Below are 19,688 nucleotides of genomic sequence, written 5' to 3' on the forward strand. Positions count from 1 at the left end.
GTGTAGCAACCTCTAGTGCAGAAGCAGAATATATCAGTTTATCTCTGGCTTGTAATGAGATTGAGTGGTATAAACAATTATTTGCTGATCTAAGGTTGGAAATTGAGACACCAGTAACCATATTTGAGGATAATCAGGCATGTATTAGTATGGCTACATCTGAAAAGTGTAAACCAAGAACTAAACATGTGGATGTTCGTTATTCTCATGTGAAAGATATAATTCAGAAGGGCTGGATTAAGCTTGAATATTGTCCATCTGAAATGATGTTGGCTGATTTATTCACAAAACCAGTATCAATGGTAAAACACAAAGAGATGCTTTTAAAGCTGGGTCTCAGATTGTAACACAATTTAAACAACATGCACAAGAGGAGGACTGTTAAGTATATGAAAAGAAATACTTGCTTAGTCATTAAAATTGTGTGTGTATGGCTATCTCAGGGTTAAACAGAGAAAGTCTATCTGTGGGCAATTACCTTGAGATAGAGGCTGTTCTGGGAACCTTGCCAAGATTCTAAGTTAGCCTCATCACAGCTGTATGTAATGTAGATAAGAATTGTGTAAGATGTGTATATAGTTTCTCACTTGTGTAAAATGGAACTGATCACTGCTTACTGATCACTGCTCTATGATCACTGCTCTCTGTGCATGCCTCAGTGTGCTGATCTGAACTGAACTGCACAGAAGCCTGAAGGAAATAAACCAGCTCTGCTGTGTAAGACCTGCGTGATGAGTGTTTGTTTCTGAGCACAAACAGAGTTCCAGAGAGAGAAAAGTTCTGGCACAATAACCCAACAAGATGCTCCAGGCCCTTCATCATTTGAGTTGCCCTTTCACTGCAATGAATAAGGTCACTCAGACCCTCAATCCTCCCTGGCAGATGCTGCACCTGTCTCTTCCAGAGGAGTGAGGATGGTCCAACTAGCTTTGCAGGCAACTCTTGTTTATAGTGTTCTGGACATTTTCCAGCTTCTTTTGTCAGGGAAATTATTTAACCCTTTCAGCGCTTGATTAACCCAGGTCAGGATGAACCTCTTGTGCCCCGACTTAGTAACCCATCATCTTACAGACACTGGCCTGAGTCTTTAGATATCTGGCCCCCAGTGATTACCTTAGCTTTCTTACAAATGTAAATTATGATGCCAGGCAGGATAAGCACAGCAGCCATGACCCCGAAGACGACTCCCACAAGGCGACCCACTGAGGCTGAAATGAATAAGAAAGAATAATAGAATCATAGAATAGTAGAGCTGGAAGGGGCCTATAAGGCCTTCGAGTCCAATCCCCTGCTCGTTGCAAGGACAAAATAGTTGAAGGAGACCCAAAACAATTTCGTCTATAGTTCTCTAGCAAACCCACCACCCTATGCAGTAGCAGCAGAGAAGGCTGGAACAGAACATCTCCACAGCTTTCAAAAAAAAATAATCTTTTTTAAAAATAGAAGAGCAGTCATAGTAGTGGGAGGGGGCAATCCAGGGAGCATCTCTCATTAACTAACAAGACACTCAAAATTGGGGTACTAGTATGTGGCTGAAAAGTGGTGGGTATGATTTTGTGAGGAACTGTATGACGCCCTTGTGGAAGCGGAAGGTATTGCTTGATGATTCATGCGTCTCAGACCCAAAACAGTAAAGAAAGACCCAAAGAGCTCCATTTGACAAGCGTTTTATTGCACTCTCGTTATGGGGCACTCATGGATTTTTGCCGGTCCCTCTCACAATGTCGTCTGCCTCCCACCCCTTCTAGCTTTCTTTGTGTGACAACCCCACCCCCAGAGTAACTCTGACTTATTTTTAAAGGTGGAAGTTGACGCTGTCTCCTGCTGTGTGCCGGCGAAGCAGCGCGATCAAAACGGGCCACTGAACGGGCCACGTGCACGTTGTTTACTTCCTCTTTCAAAAGAGGAAGTAATGAGGGACAGAAATGCGGGTGGAGAAGCGACGGAAAGGAAACGCGATTTTCCCCCGTGTGATGATGCTCAAAGTGGAATCCTTCTCCCACCTCCCTTTCCAACATCTGGCTAAGGCAAACCGAAATGTTTGTTTGTCAAATTAATCTTCTCATGATGACGTCCATCAATTCCTTTCTATAATATTTATTTATTGCATTTTTATACCACCCAATAGCCGAAGCTCCCTGGGCGGTTCATAAAAATACTCTTAAATACATTTAGTTTTTATTTTATTTTATTTATTATTTATTTTTGCAATTATATCCCGCCTGTCTTCCTCCAAGGAACCCAAGGTGGCATACATAATCCTCCTCCTCTCCATTTTATCCTCACAACAACAACCCTGTGAGGTGGATTGAGCTGAGAGTCTGTGACTGGCCCTGAGGGTTTCCAGTGGGTTTCCATGGCCGAGTGGGCTTACATTCATTAGAATGTAAGCCTATGCGGCAGGGTCTTGCTATTTATTGTTTTACTCTGTACAGCACCATGTACATTGATGGTGCTATATAAAATAAATATAATAATAATAATAATAATAATAATAATAATAATAATAATAGAACCCAGATCTCCCGTCTCCCCTCAATCTTCTCTTCTCCAGGCTAAACATGCCCAGTTCTTTCAGTCTCTCTTCATAGGGCTTTGTTTCCAGACCCCTGATCATCCTGGTTGCCCTCCTCTGAACACGCTCCAGCTTGTCTGCATCCTTCTTGAATTGAGGAGCCCAGAACTGGACGCCCTAAGCCTCTGAAAGGAATCACATCCCCTCCCCAGCTTGCATTCAGCACAAGAGGATATTACCTGCATCATAAGCAGCCACAGGTAGAGACTGATCCCGTTCAGACAAGACACTAAGCCACAGTGCTTATGAACCTTGAGCTAAACAATGGCCCTGTTCAGAAGACACTTTGACCACCATGAATAAGGCTTTGTGTCTTTGGAACAGAGCCATTATGGCTTAGTGTGTTGAGTGAACTTGTGTGCAACATCCCTAACCACAGTGACTACATCACCATGGTTTAAACATGCTCACTAATCATTATTATTATTATTTATTATTATTATTTATTTATATAGCACCATCAATGTACATGGTGCTGTACAGAGTAAAACAGTAAATAGCAAGACCCTGCCGCATAGGCTTACAATCTAATAAAATCATAGTAAAACAATAAGGAGGGGAAGAGAATGCAAACAGGCACAGGGTAGGGTAAGCAGGCACAGGGTAGGGAAAAACTAACAGTAGAAAGTAACAGTAGAAGTCTGCATAACATCAAGTTTTAAAAGCTTTAGGAAAAAGAAAAGTTTTTAGTTGAGCTTTAAAAGCTGTGGTTGAACTTGTAGTTCTCAAATGTTCTGGAAGAGCGTTCCAGGCGTAAGGGGCAGCAGACGAAAATGGACGAAGCCGAGCAAGGGAAGTAGAGGCCCTTGGGCAGGCGAGAAACATGGCATCAGAGGAGCGAAGAGCACGAGCGGGGCAATAGTGTGAGATGAGAGAGGAGAGATAGGAAGGAGCTAGACCGTGAAAAGCTTTGAAGGTTAACAGGAGAAGTTTATATTGGATTCTGAAGTGAATTGGAAGCCAATGAAGAGATTTCAGAAGCGGAGTAACATGGTCGGAGCAGCGAGCCAAGAAGATGATCTTTGCGGCAGAGTGGTGAACAGAAACCAACGGACTGATGTGAGAAGAAGGAAGGCCAGAGAGAAGAAGGTTGCAGTAGTCCAACCGTGAAATAATCAGTGCATGAACAAGCGTCTTGGCAGAAGAGACAGACAAAAATGATCGAATCCTGGCAATATTATACAGGAAAAATCGACAAGATTTAGCTACTGCCTCAATATGAGGAATAAAGGAGAGCGAGGAGTCGAAGATAAAGCCAAGGCTACGAGCTTCCTTGACCGGAGTAAGCGTAACATCATTGACAGTAAGAGAGAATGCAAAAGGGTTAACAGCCTAACCATGGCTTAGTGTGTTGTCTCAACAAGCGTATAAAGAGAGCTCTGGGTATTGGGTGGAATAGAAATATAACTAAATCAACCAATCATTAAGTACATACATACAAATATTGGGTGTTATGAGTCTTTTCTTTGAGTTTCTCTTTCCTCCCCTCCCAGAATCTGCCACACACTCACACTCACCCCCACCCACCCCCACCCAGAGGCCAGGCTCCTCCAACACCCCAGTCTCTCACCAGACTCCTGCCAGACCAGGTCCAGCGGCTCCATCAGGCCAGCATGTTCCACGTGGCACCAGTAGTGGTCCCTGTCCTTGGGCTCAATCTTGACGCTGATCCAAGTGTGGTAGGTGCCATCTGAGTTGGGGACAACACGCCCAGGAGAGGTCTCCTGCTCCCAGGGCTTCCCATCCTTCCTCCAGGTGGCATTGATCTCTTTGGGGTAGAAGCCATGAGCGCGGCAGGTGAGGATCTCCAGGCTGTCATAGCTCACCTTGCGTGACACCTTCACTGCTGGGGGCTCTGCAGAAAGGACAAGGATGGTCTTTACATGGACAGGAGGCAACGTTACAAATAACACAGGACATGGGACAGATGGAACCAGTTATCTAGGGAGGTTGTGGTCTCCTACACTAGAGGCATTCAAGAGGCAACTGCACAACCATCTTTCGGGTATGCTTTAGGGTGGATTTCTGCATTGAGCAGGGGGTTGGACTCGATGGCCTTGTAGGTCCCTTCCAACTCTGCTATTCTATGATTCCATTAAATTTGAAACTAAGTGGTTTTAAACAGGAATGGAACAGGTAATTGGATCTTCCCACAATTCAAGAAGGATGCAGACAAGCTGGAGCGTGTTCAGAGGAGGGCAACTAGGATGATCAGGGGTCTTAAAACAAAGCCCTATGAGGAGAGACTGAAAGAACTGGGCATGTTTAGCCTGGAGCAGAGAAGATTGAGGGGAGACATGATGGCACTCTTCAAATACTTCAAAGGTTGTCACACACAGGAGGGCCAGGATCTCTTCTCAATCCTCCCAGAGTACAAGACATGGAATAACGGGCTCAAGTTAAAGGAAGCCAGATTCCAGCTGGACATCGGGAAAAACTTCCTGACTGTTAGAGCAGTGCAACGGTGCAATCAGTTACCTAGGGAGGTTGTGGGCTCTCCCGCACTAGAGGCCTTCAAAAGGCAGCTGGACAACCATCTGTCAGGGATGCTTTAGGGTGGATTCCTGCATTGAGCAGGGGGCTGGACTCGATGGCCTTATAGGCCCCTTCAAATTCTACTGTTCTATGATTCTATGATTTTATGTTCTTCAAGGCAACTATGGATGAAGGCTCAGGCACCATAACACAGAGAACAGCTCCAATAGCGCCTAAAATAGTGTCCACAACAATGTTGCTGGACAACCATCTGTCAGGGATGCTTTTGGGTGGATTCCTGCATTGAGCAGGGGGTTGGACTTGATGGCCTTGTAGACGCCTTCCAACTCTGCTATTCTATGATTCTATGAATGTAGGAACAAAGCCAGACTACAAAGCACATGACCCTTGATGTCTACTTACTAATGCCCAGAGTATGGGAAACTAACAGAACAAACTTGAACTCTTAATACATGAAGGCAAATACGACTTCATAGGTATAACTGAAACAATACTCATGTGAGTACTGTGCTGCAAAAAGTCAAACCAGGCATAACAAGAGTGCGATAACACGCCGGTGGATCAGACCAATGGTCCATCTAGTCCAGCATTCTTTTCACGCAGTGGCCAGACAGCTGTCGACCAGGAACCCGGAAGCAGGACACAAGAGTAGCAGCACCCTCCTGTCCATTTTAGTAAACTTTCTGATTAGTATAACTTCTGAAGAGGAACAGGACCTAAATTGACATTAAGCATGCACCGCAGTCATGACCAGATGAAGCCCGCAGTCCAGGGTTTGTGCAGGGATGGGTGGGTGGGTGAAGAAGATGCTACCCTTTCCTTAAACCATCATTCCACTGCCACATCCTTGCACATTTCTCGTCCTCACCTTTTCTCAGCAGAGTTTCCTTCCCATATTTCCAGAATTGCTGTAGCGTCTGAAGGCAGTCCTCCTGCTGTACAATCCTTCTCTGGGAAAAGCCTGGGTCAGCTTCCCACTTCCTCTTGATCACTTCTGCATTTGCATCAAGTGCAATCCAGGTGAGGGCTTCATAGTCAAAGGTGATGAAATCCCTCCCGTTGTAGCCACACCGGTCATACCCTCTTTTGCTCCTGTCCTTGCCCTGGTTGCAGCCAAGCCTCTCCTGCCAGATGAGAACCCCTTAAAGGAACACAGAAGGCAGGAATTCAGAACAGATCCAGGGAATTTCTATGCCAGGCAAAATTCCCACAACTTTACCAGGGCTTCTGCTTCCGGATTCCTTGTGTAGACTGACCATACCTACCGGAGAAGTCCGGACTCCTCTGGAAAAGAAGGCCAACCAGAGCAACCGGAGCTGAGGGCCAACTCAGCGGTAAAATGGTGGCGCCCGGCCCTACGGTTGTGTTAGGCCTTCTTTTTCCCATCGACCTGGCCTTCTTCCCCAGGAAATTGGAAGTCTCACGAGACTTCCGGCGAGACTTTCAGTTTCCCGAGAGGCTTCCCAGCTGAGATATCGTTAGATTTAAACCTCACTAAAGACATGGCTGGCTGGCTGCTTCTGCGTAGCAGAATGACGACGACGACCAGCAACACCAGCACAAATGGACGGTAGGTGGCCAGAAGCGTGGCCATCCTCCACCCAATCTTCAGGCGCAGGCCATGGGTGACTCAGTTGTCTGGCCCGGGTGGACTTCCAGCGAGACTTCCAGTTTCCTGCAAGACTTCCCAGCTGAGATCTCGTTAGATTTAGAGCTCACTAAAGACAAAGCTGGCTGGCTGCTTCTGCGCAGCAGCGGGCGGCACAGCGGACAATGACGATGACCAGCAACACCAGCAGTGGTGGCCAGCAGTGCAGCCATCCTAATTCCCCCCCTTCACTTGGGAGCTGGAGGTGTGTGTATCCAGCTTTCCCTGTCTGTGGCCCTGCCAGCTCCCTCTCGAAAGCACCCAGCGTGTCATGGAGAACTCACGGCCCTGTGGGATGAGGCCCTCAGGGCCTAGGTGAGCAGCTGCAGGACCAGGCCTGTTCCTATCAGCTGGGCCTTTGGCGTGCCGGTGCGGGCTCCCTCCTACCTGGGGCTCGTTGTGGTTTCTATGGTGCCCTGAGGGGCAGGCTAGGAAGGCTGGTGAGGGTGGGTGGGTGAGTGAGTGAGGGGATGGTAGGTGGGTGGGTTTTCCAGAGGTGAGTCTTATGGAGTCTCCCCCTCCATAAATGCCTCCTCTCAATCTAACAGTCTCCCTTAAACGTCTTCTCTATTGCCCTCCTTTTTCTCTCTCCCCTTTTTTTCTCACCCCCATATTCTAGGGCACATCGGAAAATAAATGTTAATTTCTGAAATGTTGAATGTCTCACTTGTTCTTTATTTCAGTGATTTTAATATTAACATTTCACGTACAACACTTTTGTCTTAATTGTAAGGTGTAGAATTAGACATGTGGCTGAGGCCACGCCCCCCTTGGGGGCCAGACATGTTGAGTTGGCCCCGCCTAGGGGTGGGCAAGTTGGGGTGGCCACACCTCCTTGAGGGCAGCCATATTGTCCTCCTTTTTGGTTTCCAAAATATTGTCCGGGAAAGCCACCAAATGGCTTGACAAAGAAAGATAAGACCAGCCGGTAGCTAGGCAACGAAGGTGTTTATTTACAGAAGCTAAACAGTGCAGGGAAAGGAGGGGAAAACGTGGATTTGACTGCAGAAGTCAAGGAACAGGAACAGTTCAAGGAGCAGGCTTGTAGAGTAGTCAATGTCCAGTCCAAAGTCAAGGGAGCGTGGCAAAGAGGAGATTCGATAATGCAGTCCAAGTTCAAACACAGCCAACAGTCAGCGACAACCCAGTAACACAGTCCAGAGTCAGGGGCAACAACAGGCAAGACGTAGTCACAAACGGTCCAAGGTCGAAGCAGGAATCCAGAGTAGGCAGATGTGATCACGGGGTCCGGGAATCAAGACAGGAATCAGAATCCAGGCATTCAGGAACAAGGCACGAGGTCACAAGATCCAAGAGCAAAGGCTTCCGCCAGAATGCTCAGATAATCTCTGACAACTTTGCATGGCTCACAGCTGCACTTTTATCCTTAGTCAGAGTGCTGAGTCATGGCCTCTCAGCTGATCCCTAATTGCCTGGTGTTTCTGGTGGAGGCGGCGAGACCGGCGTCTGGTTGCCTTCTCCGCCCGCAACTGGCTGAAACCAGGCTTCTCCGCCTCCTCCTCAGACCTCTGCGGCTCCTCCGTAGTCTTTGCTGGCATCAGGCCCTCAGAGCTAGCAGAGGTCCCAGCTGGCCTTGGCTCTTCTCCCTGAGGCTCTGCCACAGTCTCTGCCAGTCCAGCCTCCTCACTACCTGAGCTGGGCTTCTCGGTACTAGGTCCAGCCTCTGCCACCTCCTCCTCATTTCCTGACTCCATCTCTATGCAGGGCATGACACTACTCCCCCCTCCATTATCCCCTTTCCCCGAACCCCGAGGGCCAGGCTTCCTGGGATAACGGCGGTGGAAGTCATGAACCAAGATTGGTGCGTGGACCTCCGAGGCTGGTTCCCATGATTGCTCCTCAGGACCATAGCCCACCCAGTCAATCAGATACTGGAGTCGACCATGGTGCCTCTGAGAGTCCAACACCTGTGCCACCTCGAATTCCTCCTCCCCATCCACGAGTACTGGAGCAGGAGGAGGCCCTGCCCTCGAATCCGGCCGCACCCCAGTCGCCGGGACTAGCAATGAGCGGTGGAAGACCGGGTGTATGCGTAACGTCTGAGGAAGCTGTAGCCGGAACGCCACTGGATTGACCTCTGCAGTTATCAGGTATGGCCCCATGAACCGAGCGTCCAGCTTCCTGCACGGCCGTCGAAGAGGCAGATTTCGGGTCGACAGCCAGACTCAGTCCCTGACCTTTAAAGGAGGTCCTTCCTGCCGCTTCCGATCTGCCCCGGCCTTGTATGCTTCCTTGGCTACCTCCAACTGTTCTAGAAGCAATGACCGAGCTGCCTGCAATTCCCGCAACCACTGGTCTGCTGCAGGGACCGCCGAGGAGGGAACGACTGCTGGAAACCATCGAGGATGAAAACCCCCTGTTGAGAAAAAAGGGGTCTGCTGGGTGGAGGCATGGACCGAGTTGTTGTACGCAAACTCCACCAAGGGGAGCAACTCCGCCCAGTCATCCTGCTGATAGTTTGTATAACAGCGTAGGTACTGTTCCAGCGTGCCGTTAGTTCGCTCCGTCTGACTGTCCATCTGGGGATGGTATGCTGACGACATGTGGGCCTTGATGTCTAACAGCTGGAGGAGACTCTTCCAGAACCTAGCCGTAAACTGAACTCCACGGTCTGAGACTATTCCCTCTGGGAGGCCATGGTACCTGAACACCTGATTTACAAAGAGCCTCTCCGTTTCTTTCGCCGTGGGCATCCCTACGCAAGGTACAAAATGGGCCATATTCGAAAATAAATCTACTACCACGAAGATGGTGGTATGGCCTGCAGACAGAGGAAGGTCCGTTATAAAATCCATTGAAATCACCCGCCAGGGCCCTGAAGGAGTCGCCAAGGGGTGCAGTAGCCCCGCCGGCTGCCCCCGCAAATCCTTTGCTCGGTGGCAGACTGGGCAGCTTTGCACATAGCGGGCAACATCCGCTCGGACCCAAGGCCACCAAAATTCCCAAGTCAGGAGGTGCAGCGTTTTGCACAGTCCAAAGTGCCTGGCAGGCTTTGAATTGTGACACAGACGGAGCACAGTGTCCCGACAATTGTGACATAGAGACGGCCCCGATGATACAGAAGGCCGTCCCGCATGGAAAACGGAGTGGGGGGATCGTCCCTGGCATGTGCTGCCACCAAAGAGTCCTGACCCCGTAGGTCCCGAATCTGGTCGATCAACGTGGAAGCTACTGGTGCAGCTGCAAAATGCTCTGGATGCAGAATCATTGACCGCTTCTCCTCTCCCAGCTCTGTTGCATATTCGGGCTTCCTGGATAACGCGTCCGCCTGTCGGTTCTGGGAACGTGGGATGTACTTGAGTTTAAAATTGAACCAGACGAAGAACAGGGACCATCGCTTCTGGCGCTGCGTCAGTTTTTGAGCCGTCTGTAAGTACTCCAAATTACAACGGTCTGTTCTTACTTCCACCGGGTGCGCCGCTCCCTCCAGCAAGTGCCGCCACGCCTCAAAAGCCGCCTTAATGGCCAGCAGCTCCTTCTCCCAGATGGTGTAATTTCGTTCTGGGGGCGTGAGCTGTCTGGAGTAGAAGGCACAAGGCGACAACCGAGAGGCCTCCTTGTTTGGCTGCAGCAGCACCGCTCCAATAGCGACATCCAAGGCGTCCGTCTCGACCACGAAAGGGGTCCGAGGGTCGGGATGCTGCAAAATTGGGGAAGAGGTAAATCTAGTCTTTAGCCTCTCAAAGGCCTGCTGGGTACTCGTAGTCCACTGGAATGGGGTTTTTCCATGGAGCAACTGTGTGATAGGCTCAGCGAGGGTTGCAAAATTGGGGATGAACCTCTGATAAAAATTTGCGAACCCCAAGAATCGCTGAACCTCCTTCCTGTTCCTAGGAAGCTCCCAGGACAACACTGCCTCCACCTTTGATTGGTCCATCTCCACCCCCTTGGCTGAGATCCGGTACCCTAAAAATTCCACCTCCATCAGATCGAACTCGCATTTTTCCAATTTGGCATAGAGGCGGTGCTCTTGGAGTCTGCGAAGTACCGCCCGCACATGGACGTCGTGGATGGTCTGGTTCGGGGAATAGATCAGAAAATCGTCCAAGTACACAATCACGAACCGATCCAAGTAATCCCGGAACCCATCGTTCACGAAGTGCTGAAATACCCCGGGGGCATTGCAGAGGCCGAAGGGCATGACCGTGTACTCGTACTGGCCATATCGGGTCATAAAGGCAGTCTTCCATTCATCCCCGGGTCGAATACGCACCAAGTTGTAGGCTCCTCTTAGATCCAATTTTGTAAAAACGCGGGCATGACGAAGGCGTTCCAACAGCTCCGGGATCAGGGGTAGCGGGTAGCGGTTGCGGATGGTAATTCTGTTCAAGGCTCTGTAATCATTACAGAGGTGGAGTTCGCTCGTGTTTTTCTTCTTCACGAAGAGGACCGGAGCCCCTGCAGGCGATGTGGATGGCCTGATGAATCCCTTCCTCAGGTTGGACTCCAAAAAGTCCCGTAGGGCGGCCAGTTCCGGTTCAGACAAGGAATACAGGCACCCCGCCGGTATAGGGGCCCCTGGAACCAAGTCTATGGCACAGTCATATGCCCGGTGTGGAGGCAGTCGCTCAGCCTCCTTTTTATCGAAGACTCCCGCAAACTCCTGATATTTTGCGGGTAGACTGCCAGAAGGTTCCCTGGGAGTTGTTTCCGGGGCTGCAGGGATCTGTTCGGGCCAACAGTGCTCCTGGCAGTAGGGCGACGCAAACAGCACCTCCCGCCGAGTCCACGATATACAGGGGTCATGCTGGGTCAGCCAGGGCATTCCAAGAACCAATGGGAAGTGCAGAACAGCAGCCACAAAAAACTGGACCCATTCCACATGGCCCTGGATTTCCATAGTCAGCACCTCCATTTGTTGGGTCATGGGGCCTGACTTCAGAAGCCTTCCATCAATGGTCTCCACCGGCCGGAGTTCTTCCAGTCGCTGCAGCGGGACCTGATGCTGGATGGCAAACCCCAGGTCCATAAAGCTATTGGATGCCCCAGAGTCTATCATGGCACCCACTGACATCACCTGGCCCTCCTGCCCCCTAAGGGTGGCTGTGACCAAGAGCGGATCCCTTCGGGGTTCTGAATGGGGTGGGGTAGCGGCTGACACCGGTTCTCCCAGGCTTCCAACCCCAACTAAGCCTGGGAGGGTCCGTTTCCCAACAAGGGGCCCCCTCGCTGCTTGAGGGGACACACACGGGCAAAATGGCCCCCCTGCCCACAATAGAGGCAAAGCCCAGCTCCTCTCCTCCGCTCCTTTTCTGCTGCTGAAAGGCGTGGATGGGCTCCTCCTAGCTGCATCGGCTCCTCTGGTGGGCTAGGCACAGGAATCCTGGTTGGAGTGGCAGGCGTCTCTGGAGAAGCTACAGGACCCCGCAAAGCCCACCCGTCAGACCTGGGCGTGGTCTGTACTCGGGCTAGCCTGCGGGCGGTCAGCCTGCCATCAATCCTGGCAGCTTGTTCCATAAGCAGAGCGAGGGACTCAGGTGGAGCAGCTCGGGCCAGTTCATCCAGAACGTCATCTGAGAGCCCATACCGGTACTGGGCTTGGAGGGCACTATCATTCCAGTTCAAGTCCTGGGCGATGAGGTGGAACTCAGTGGTGTACTCCCTCACTGAGCCCTTCCCCTGGTGCAGGTGATGGATGCGCCTCTCCGCTGTCTCCATCCTGACTGGATCTCCCCAGGTTGCCAGCATTTCCTTTAAAAAATTGTCCAGCTGGTTCAGGAGAGGGCTGCTCTGAAGCAAATATGGGGTGGCCCATCGCTGTGCTGGTCCAGACAGGAGGCTGATGAGGAAAGCCACCTTGTGGGTGTCCGTGGGGAAATCCTCTGGCCAGATTCGAAAATGCAGCTGGCATTGTGCCACAAAGCCTTCCAGCTGCTGTGGATTGCCAGAGAATTTCTCAGGCAGAGCAGCCAAACACTTACTCCTTCGAGGGGGGGCGGGGGTTGAGCAGCTTGCATTTGTAACACAGCCACGGCCATTTGCAATTGAGCCACCAGTGTCTCCAGCTGCTGATTCCTCTGCACTAACTCTTCCATTGCTTTTGCTTTTCTTTGTCAGCCAGGTCAGAGATTATTCTGTCCGGGAAAGCCGCCAAATGGCTTGACAAAGAAAGATAAGACCAGCCGGTAGCTAGGCAATGAAGGTGTTTATTTACAGAAGCTAAACAGTGCACGGAAAGGAGGGGAAAACGGGGGTTTGACTGCAGAAGTCAAGGAACAGGAACAGTTCAAGGAGCAGGCTTGTAGAGTAGTCAATGTCCAGTCCAAAGTCAAGGGAGCGTGGCAAAGAGGAGATTCGATAATGCAGTCCAAGTTCAAACACAGCCAACAGTCAGCGACAACCCAGTAACACAGTCCAGAGTCAGGGGCAACAACAGGCAAGACGTAGTCACAAACCGGTCCAAGGTCGAAGCAGGAATCCAGAGTAGGCAGACGTGGTCACGGGGTCCAGGAATCAAGACAGGAATCAGAATCCAGGCATTCAGGAACAAGGCACGAGGTCACAAGATCCAAGAGCAAAGGCTTCCGCCAGAATGCTCAGATAATCTCTGACAACTTTGCATGGCTCACAGCTGCACTTTTATCCTTAGTCAGAGTGCTGAGTCATGGCCTCTCAGCTGATCCCTAATTGCCTGGTGTTTCTGGTGGAGGCGGCGAGACCGGCGTCTGGTTGCCTTCTCCGCCCGCAACTGGCTGAAACCAGGCTTCTCCGCCTCCTCCTCAGACCTCTGCGGCTCCTCCGTAGTCTTTGCTGGCATCAGGCCCTCAGAGCTAGCAGAGCTCCCAGCTGGCCTTGGCTCTTCTCCCTGAGGCTCTGCCACAGTCTCTGCCAGTCCAGCCTCCTCACTACCTGAGCTGGGCTTCTCGGTACTAGGTCCAGCCTCTGCCACCTCCTCCTCATCTCCTGACTCCATCTCTATGCAGGGCATGACAAATATGGTCACCCTACCTTGTGAGATTAGATCGGTTCCTTTCTGTTGTGATGAAGAGGGAATTTCACCAGGTTCTGCATATATATGCAAATGACACCTGCTGAAATTCCCTTTTCTATGCAACTGTTAAAGATACATTATTATTATTATTATTATTATTATTATTATTATTATTAATTAATTTATATAGCACCATCAATGTACATGGTGCTGTACAGAGTAAAACAGAAATAGCAAGACCCTGCCGCATAGGCTTACATTCTATTAAAATCATAGTAAAGCAATAAGGAGGGGAAGAGAATGCAAACAGGCACAGGGTAGGGTAAAACTAACAGTATAAAGTCCAAACAACATCAATTTTTAAAAGCTTTAGGAAAAAGAAAAGTTTTTAGCTGAGCTTTAAAAGCTGCGATTGAACTTGTAGCCCTCTCCTCCTTTTCATAGGCTCACCCTATGAGCTCATAGTTAAGCTCATTTTCAATAATCCACGATGGCTTTAGTACACTACAGAGTTAAAGCATTTCATTGCGAGAGGGGGAAAATGCCAGACTTTTGTCATCACCAAAAAACACCATGAGAAAGCTTGCGAAGAGCAGGAAGTGTCCTGGAGGATGACAACGTCATGTATAGAACCTGTGAACCTCCATGAGTGACCAACCGGGAGTTCATGATAAATGCCTCATGTAGAAAAGACCTCACACTCTACCACCCGTCCACTGTTCAGATTTTGTTTGTTTTGCTTCAGTTCCCCCATCACCCACCTCTGTTAGTGGAGGATATTTAAGGGTATTTCAGGTAATGTGTAGGGGATTTTGCTCCATGGACATGCTTTTCCATGCAGAAGGCATCTCCAAGTAAGGCTACAGAAACACTCCTGCTTGAAACCATGGAGAATTCCTGCCAGTCAATGTCAACAATACTGGGCTTTGATGGACTAAAGTTCTGATCCAATATAAGGCATAAGACCATAATAAGACTAATGCTGGATCAGACCAAGGGTCCCTCTAGTCCAGCACTCTTTTCACACATAGGACAACCAGATGTCAACCACAAGCAGGACATGAGTGCTACAGCACCCTCCTGCCCATGATCCACCCATGTAGATAGGCTTACTGCCTCTGATCCTAGAAGTTGTACTTAGCCATCAGGGCTAGTAGCCCTTGATAGCCTTCTCCTCCAGGAATTTATCCAACCCCTTTCAAAGCCATCCAAATTGGTGGCCATCACTACATCTTGCGGTAGTGAGTTCCAAAGTTTAGCTATACACTGTGTGACAATGTCCTTCCTTTTATCTGTCCTAAATCTCCCACCAATCAGCTTCGTGGGATGACCCCAGGGTCTAGTATTTTGAGAGAGAGAGGGAGAGAGAGAGAGAGAGAGAGAGAGAGAGAGAGAGAGAGATGTCTCCCCATCCACATTCCCCACACCGGGCATGATTTTGTACAACTACGTGCAAACCATTCGAAGATTTTATTACCGTATTTATTTGATTCTAAGACACACTTTTTCCCCCTAAATAAGCAGCTCTAAAAATGGGGTGCGCCTTAGAATCGATGGCGTCTTAGAATCGAAGAAATACGGTAATAATCGCCTCTAACCCTTCCCTGCACAGCAACATACATTTGCAAGAGAGATAAAAGGAAGAAAAAAGGGGAGCGGCTTAATCCTTAGCCCCCGCCTCAGGGCAATCACAGCAAGCAAGCAACAGTTTGTTGGTGTGGGGTTAAGCACACACCACTTCCCGCGTCCTGTGGAGAAAAAGGGTGTGTGTGGGGGAGACAGCAGCAGCAACCATCTACCGCCCTTTGTGCCCTGCCTGCTCTGTCTCGCCTGTGAATCGCAGTTGCACTGACCTTCCCGGCTCACCGGAGCCGACGCGAGACGGGAAGCAGGAGAGCAAAAGCCTGGCGCAAGGCCCCAGCCAAATGGGCGGGGCGTGAACCCTCCGGCAACCCAGAATTGGGGAGAGAGAAAGAGATCGGATGGGATCGCAAAACAAAACACACACACACACACACACACACACACACACACACACAAATCCTGTCTCGGTAGAAATAGCGGAGGAGGCCACGAGATGAGGAGCAGCTCTCGCCTCTTTCCAAGAGAGGGGGCGAGAGAGGGTCTCGAGCACATGACGGTCCTCGGATAGCGCCTATTGCTCTGTGCTCCAGCCGCTCTCCCCACCCTGCGCGTAATCGTGCAGGGGCGGGCTCGGCGCTTTTGGGAGAGATTAGCGCGGGGAAATTGGGCTGTATGTTACCGTCCTTTTTCTGTAAGGCTAGAGTAGGGAAGTGGCTGTGAGGAATGCTTAAGGAGGAAGCCAGTTATGTTGGTAGAGTGTGTGGCCACAGCTAGACCTAAGGTTTATCCTGGGATCATGCAGGGTTCGCCCCTGCCTGAGCACTGGATCCCCTGTGTGTCACCTAGATGAACAGGTTTGACCCCTGGACGATCCAGGGATAAACCTTAGGTCTAGCTATGGCCTGTGCCTTTGTTCGTATTTCTTCGATTCTAAGATGCCCTTTTTTCTCAAATAAACATCTATAAAAATGGGGTGCGCCTTAGAATCGATGGCGTCTTAGAATCGAAGAAATATGGTATACTGTGAAGGTTTGAGGCTTGCACAGGTTTGGGTTTGGTTTAAGCCTGAAGGCCTAAAAATCTCCTGATGAAAGGGGGCATTCCTGAGTTTCATTTCCCCAGTTTTAGGTCACCTGATTCCATGTTTCAGTTCTGTGGGAGGGTATAAAAATGAGTAAAGTTAACAGCACACAGGACACTGGGAATGGCAGAGAAAGTTGCAGAGAGCCGCTGAGAGAAACTGTTTTGGAACAGAGAAAAGCTCTGAAGAAGAACAATCAGGAGAAGGCTGGAAGATAAGCTAGGCCAAAGCCTAGAGGTGAAAGCGTAGCTAGGCTAGAGGAAAATGCGGCTTTACTTCTTTTTTAATTTTCAGTATAAGAGCTTTATCACATCAGCGTTATACTGTGCAATCACTGCGAATTGCATGCAAAGGACTCAGAAGTTTTCCACCTTATAATCTGCTTTGATTGTGAAGTACTCCCAGGCATCCTACCTTAATTGTGCAATAAAGCCAAATGATACGCCGTATTTAGCCCCTACATTTTGAGCATATCTTCTGAGCCACCACTGGGGCCCAGGAGCAGGATTTTAAAGAAATGCTTACATCTATGTAAGCTTTAAAGCTAAAGACACCAAAATTGGCACAGTAATAGATATTAGGGAGAGCTTTAAGCATACAAAATTTGAATTGAATTGGGTCATCCGTTGATTTTTTTAATGATTTTTTTACATTTCCCCCCTTAAACTCACTTCCTGGTATGCAAAGGATCGCTGTCACCCGGTAGCAAAAACACAACAACCATGAAAGCTTAGTGCTACGGAGATAATCCGAGGGAAGCAGGTATGTGGGATGAAGCCCAGGCACACCCTAATGTCTCAAGCGTGATGCAGTGTCAACTAAGAGCTTAAGACCATGCCTGGGCTTGCTTACTTCACCCATCACCATGCCGCCACTTGCAAGAAGGCAGAGAGAACACACTCCCCTCCAAGATGTTCATTGGTGAAATTTAGGAAAGGGGGAGGGTGTGGATTGAAAACGGGACAACTCCCCGCTAACCACACATACATCATGGCTGCCTCTCCCTATCTCCTGGGAGGAACCTAAATGGATCCATGCCATCCTGCTCTTTACTCACCCTCACTCTGTTTGCGGTGTTTCAACAGGACGAGCAGGTGACGCCTGAAACCGAGCTCCACACCAGATGCCCTCTCAGTGTAGACGTCCCAAAGGGAGGGGTCATCCTCCTCTGCTTTCTTTATACAGGGGCCTCGAGGAACGAACCGCCTCGTGCTGCTGTCGTAATAACCACAAAGCTGGTCATCCAGGTATGCTGAAAGTAGAAATGTCGGCAGCTCTTGGCCAGTGTCCCATATTACCATGCCAAGATGCAGAGAGGGTGATGAGAAGCCTGCAAAGGAAGAGGGGCAGAGATAAGAGGGCTGTAGCTAAGCCCCCCCCCCCACCAAGCCACCTCTGGAAACGGTCTCCCTTCCCATAATCCTTCTTCCTCCATGAAGGCAGGGAGAGACTTAGGCCATAGCTAGTCCTCAGGTTTATCCCTGGATCGTCCAGGGGTCAAACCTGTTCATCTAGGTGACACACAGGGAATCCAGTGCTCAGGCAGGGGCGAACCCTGGATGATCCCAGGATAAACCTTAGGTCTAGCTGTGGCCTTAGTTGACCCAACAGTTGATAGACATGCATAGAGAAGATCCAATTGATTTTGACGAGGAGGTGCAGGGAACACTTATCAAATTTGCAGATGACACAAAATTGGGTGGGATAGCTAATACCATGGAAGACAGAAACAAACTTCAAAGTGATCTTGATAGGCTGGAGTGCTGGGCTGAAAATTTAACAGCGATAAATGCCAAGTTCTACAACTAGGAAAGAGAAACCAAATGCACAGTTACAAGATGGGGGATACTTGGCTCAGCAATACTACAAACGAGAAGGATCTTGGAATTGTTGCAGATCACAAGCTGAATATGTTGCAGATCACAAATCCTGCTCCTGCACCCCAGTGGCCACTCGGAAGATACGCTCGAAATCTAGTATCAAAATACGGCAAGTCTTTTGCTTTTATAGCACAATTAAAGCAGGATGTGTGGGAGCACTTTACAGTCTGGAAAACTTCGGAGTCCTTTGCACGCGGTTCGCAGTGATTGCGCAGTATAATGCTAGTGTGATAAAGCTCATTACATATACGGTTTTCATGCCGTTTTAAAAGTGTTATATCCTGCTTGGTGTAGATCGGCTATCTCTTCACCAGATGATGGTTTTGCTAGGGCCTCTTCCCCCAACCCGTTTTCTGGAACAGCGGCCGCCTCTTCTCTGCCCGCCTCACAAAGCCGCCTCACGCAAACCACATTTCCTCGCTCTGAATCGCTGCCTCAGAACTGGCAGCCAGGCCCACCCCGTCCTGACCCAGATTCCACGATGCATTTAATTGAATCACATGCTAACTTCTACACCCCTGCAACACACGCACACACACACAGAGGCATGCACAAGCATACACCCAGCGAGTTGTTCGTCACTTTATTTAGGCAAAGGAGGTGTGAACAAGCCAATGCAGGCGCCCACACAATGCTGAAGGAGCTGCAGGCACCAAAAATATTACAGCAACTTTAAGAACTTAAGACTGGAAGCTCCTTGAGGCTGGAGACTTGGGTGTGCCGTCAGCAGTGAGAGCAGGGGCAGCGAGTTCCATGGCAGGAGAGGCGCTTGCTTGCCTTCTCCCCTGGCCTGCTTAAGTGCCCCCCTGCCCATCTGTATTGGGGGTGCAAGTAGCTCACCTTGCCGAGGGCACAAAATAGTTTGGCACCAGCCCTGTGCATCCTCGCCATCAACAGTTCAGAAATCGAGGGGTGTTTCTCAGGGTTCTCTTTTGGCAGCAATGATGTGTCTATGCAAAAGCTAAAAGTAGCAGCAAGCAGAGGAATTCCTGCTCCTTGTAACTCAAGCTGTATTGCTGAGGAACACGGGCAGGAGGAGAAGTTCATGTTCTCCTCTTTCCACGAATCTCACCCTTGTTAGACTGAGGGCAAGTGATGGCTTCCCTGGAAAGAAGTACCACCCATCAGTACTCACCAAAGCATCTTCCCAGAAGCAGGAAAACAGATGAACCCAGCAAGAGATGCCCCGAGAGCGTACAACCAGTGAGCATGATGTTTTGTTTTGTTTTTTGCACACAAGCTGTTTCTGGAGCGGATCTCTCGTTGTGATCCTTCAGAAGTGGCTGAGTGGGGCTGGCATCAAGGCAAGGAGAAGTTCAGAGCAGCCCCCCCCCCCGAGGCTTGGGATTGGCCAAGAGGGAACCAATCGGGAAAATTTGCATTTTATCAGTTGCTGGGTAGAACTTGCCTGAAAAATCGAGACTCTGTGCTAGACAATCTGGTGTCTCGATCTCTCAGTGATTCTCACCATC

General features: G+C 49.6%; 1 protein-coding gene across 1 annotated transcript; it reads right to left on the reverse strand.

The window, feature by feature from the left end:
- Nucleotides 1–1,123: 1,123 nt before the first annotated feature.
- LOC134395773 (major histocompatibility complex class I-related gene protein-like) lies at nucleotides 1,124–17,637 on the reverse strand. Its single transcript, XM_063121935.1, has 4 exons — nucleotides 17,394–17,637; nucleotides 5,940–6,212; nucleotides 4,133–4,430; nucleotides 1,124–1,208 (listed from the first exon to the last, which is right to left on the reverse strand). Exons 1-4 carry the CDS (start codon nucleotides 17,635–17,637, stop codon nucleotides 1,124–1,126), a joined length of 900 nt encoding a protein of 299 aa, XP_062978005.1.
- Nucleotides 17,638–19,688: the final 2,051 nt, after the last annotated feature.

Source organism: Elgaria multicarinata, chromosome 3 (assembly GCF_023053635.1).
Source record: "Elgaria multicarinata webbii isolate HBS135686 ecotype San Diego chromosome 3, rElgMul1.1.pri, whole genome shotgun sequence".
NCBI classification, from domain to species: domain Eukaryota; kingdom Metazoa; phylum Chordata; class Lepidosauria; order Squamata; family Anguidae; genus Elgaria; species Elgaria multicarinata.

Coding starts and splice junctions, on each gene's coding strand:
- LOC134395773 (XM_063121935.1), bottom strand. CDS start 17,637: ATGGTAATATGGGACACTGGCCAAGAGCTGCCGACATTTCTACTTTCA. Junction 6,213..17,393: donor ACACCGCAAACAGAGTGAGG/GTGAGTAAAGAG, acceptor TGTTCCTTTAAG/GGGTTCTCATCTGGCAGGAG. Junction 4,431..5,939: donor GGAAACTCTGCTGAGAAAAG/GTGAGGACGAGA, acceptor TCCTTTCTGCAG/AGCCCCCAGCAGTGAAGGTG.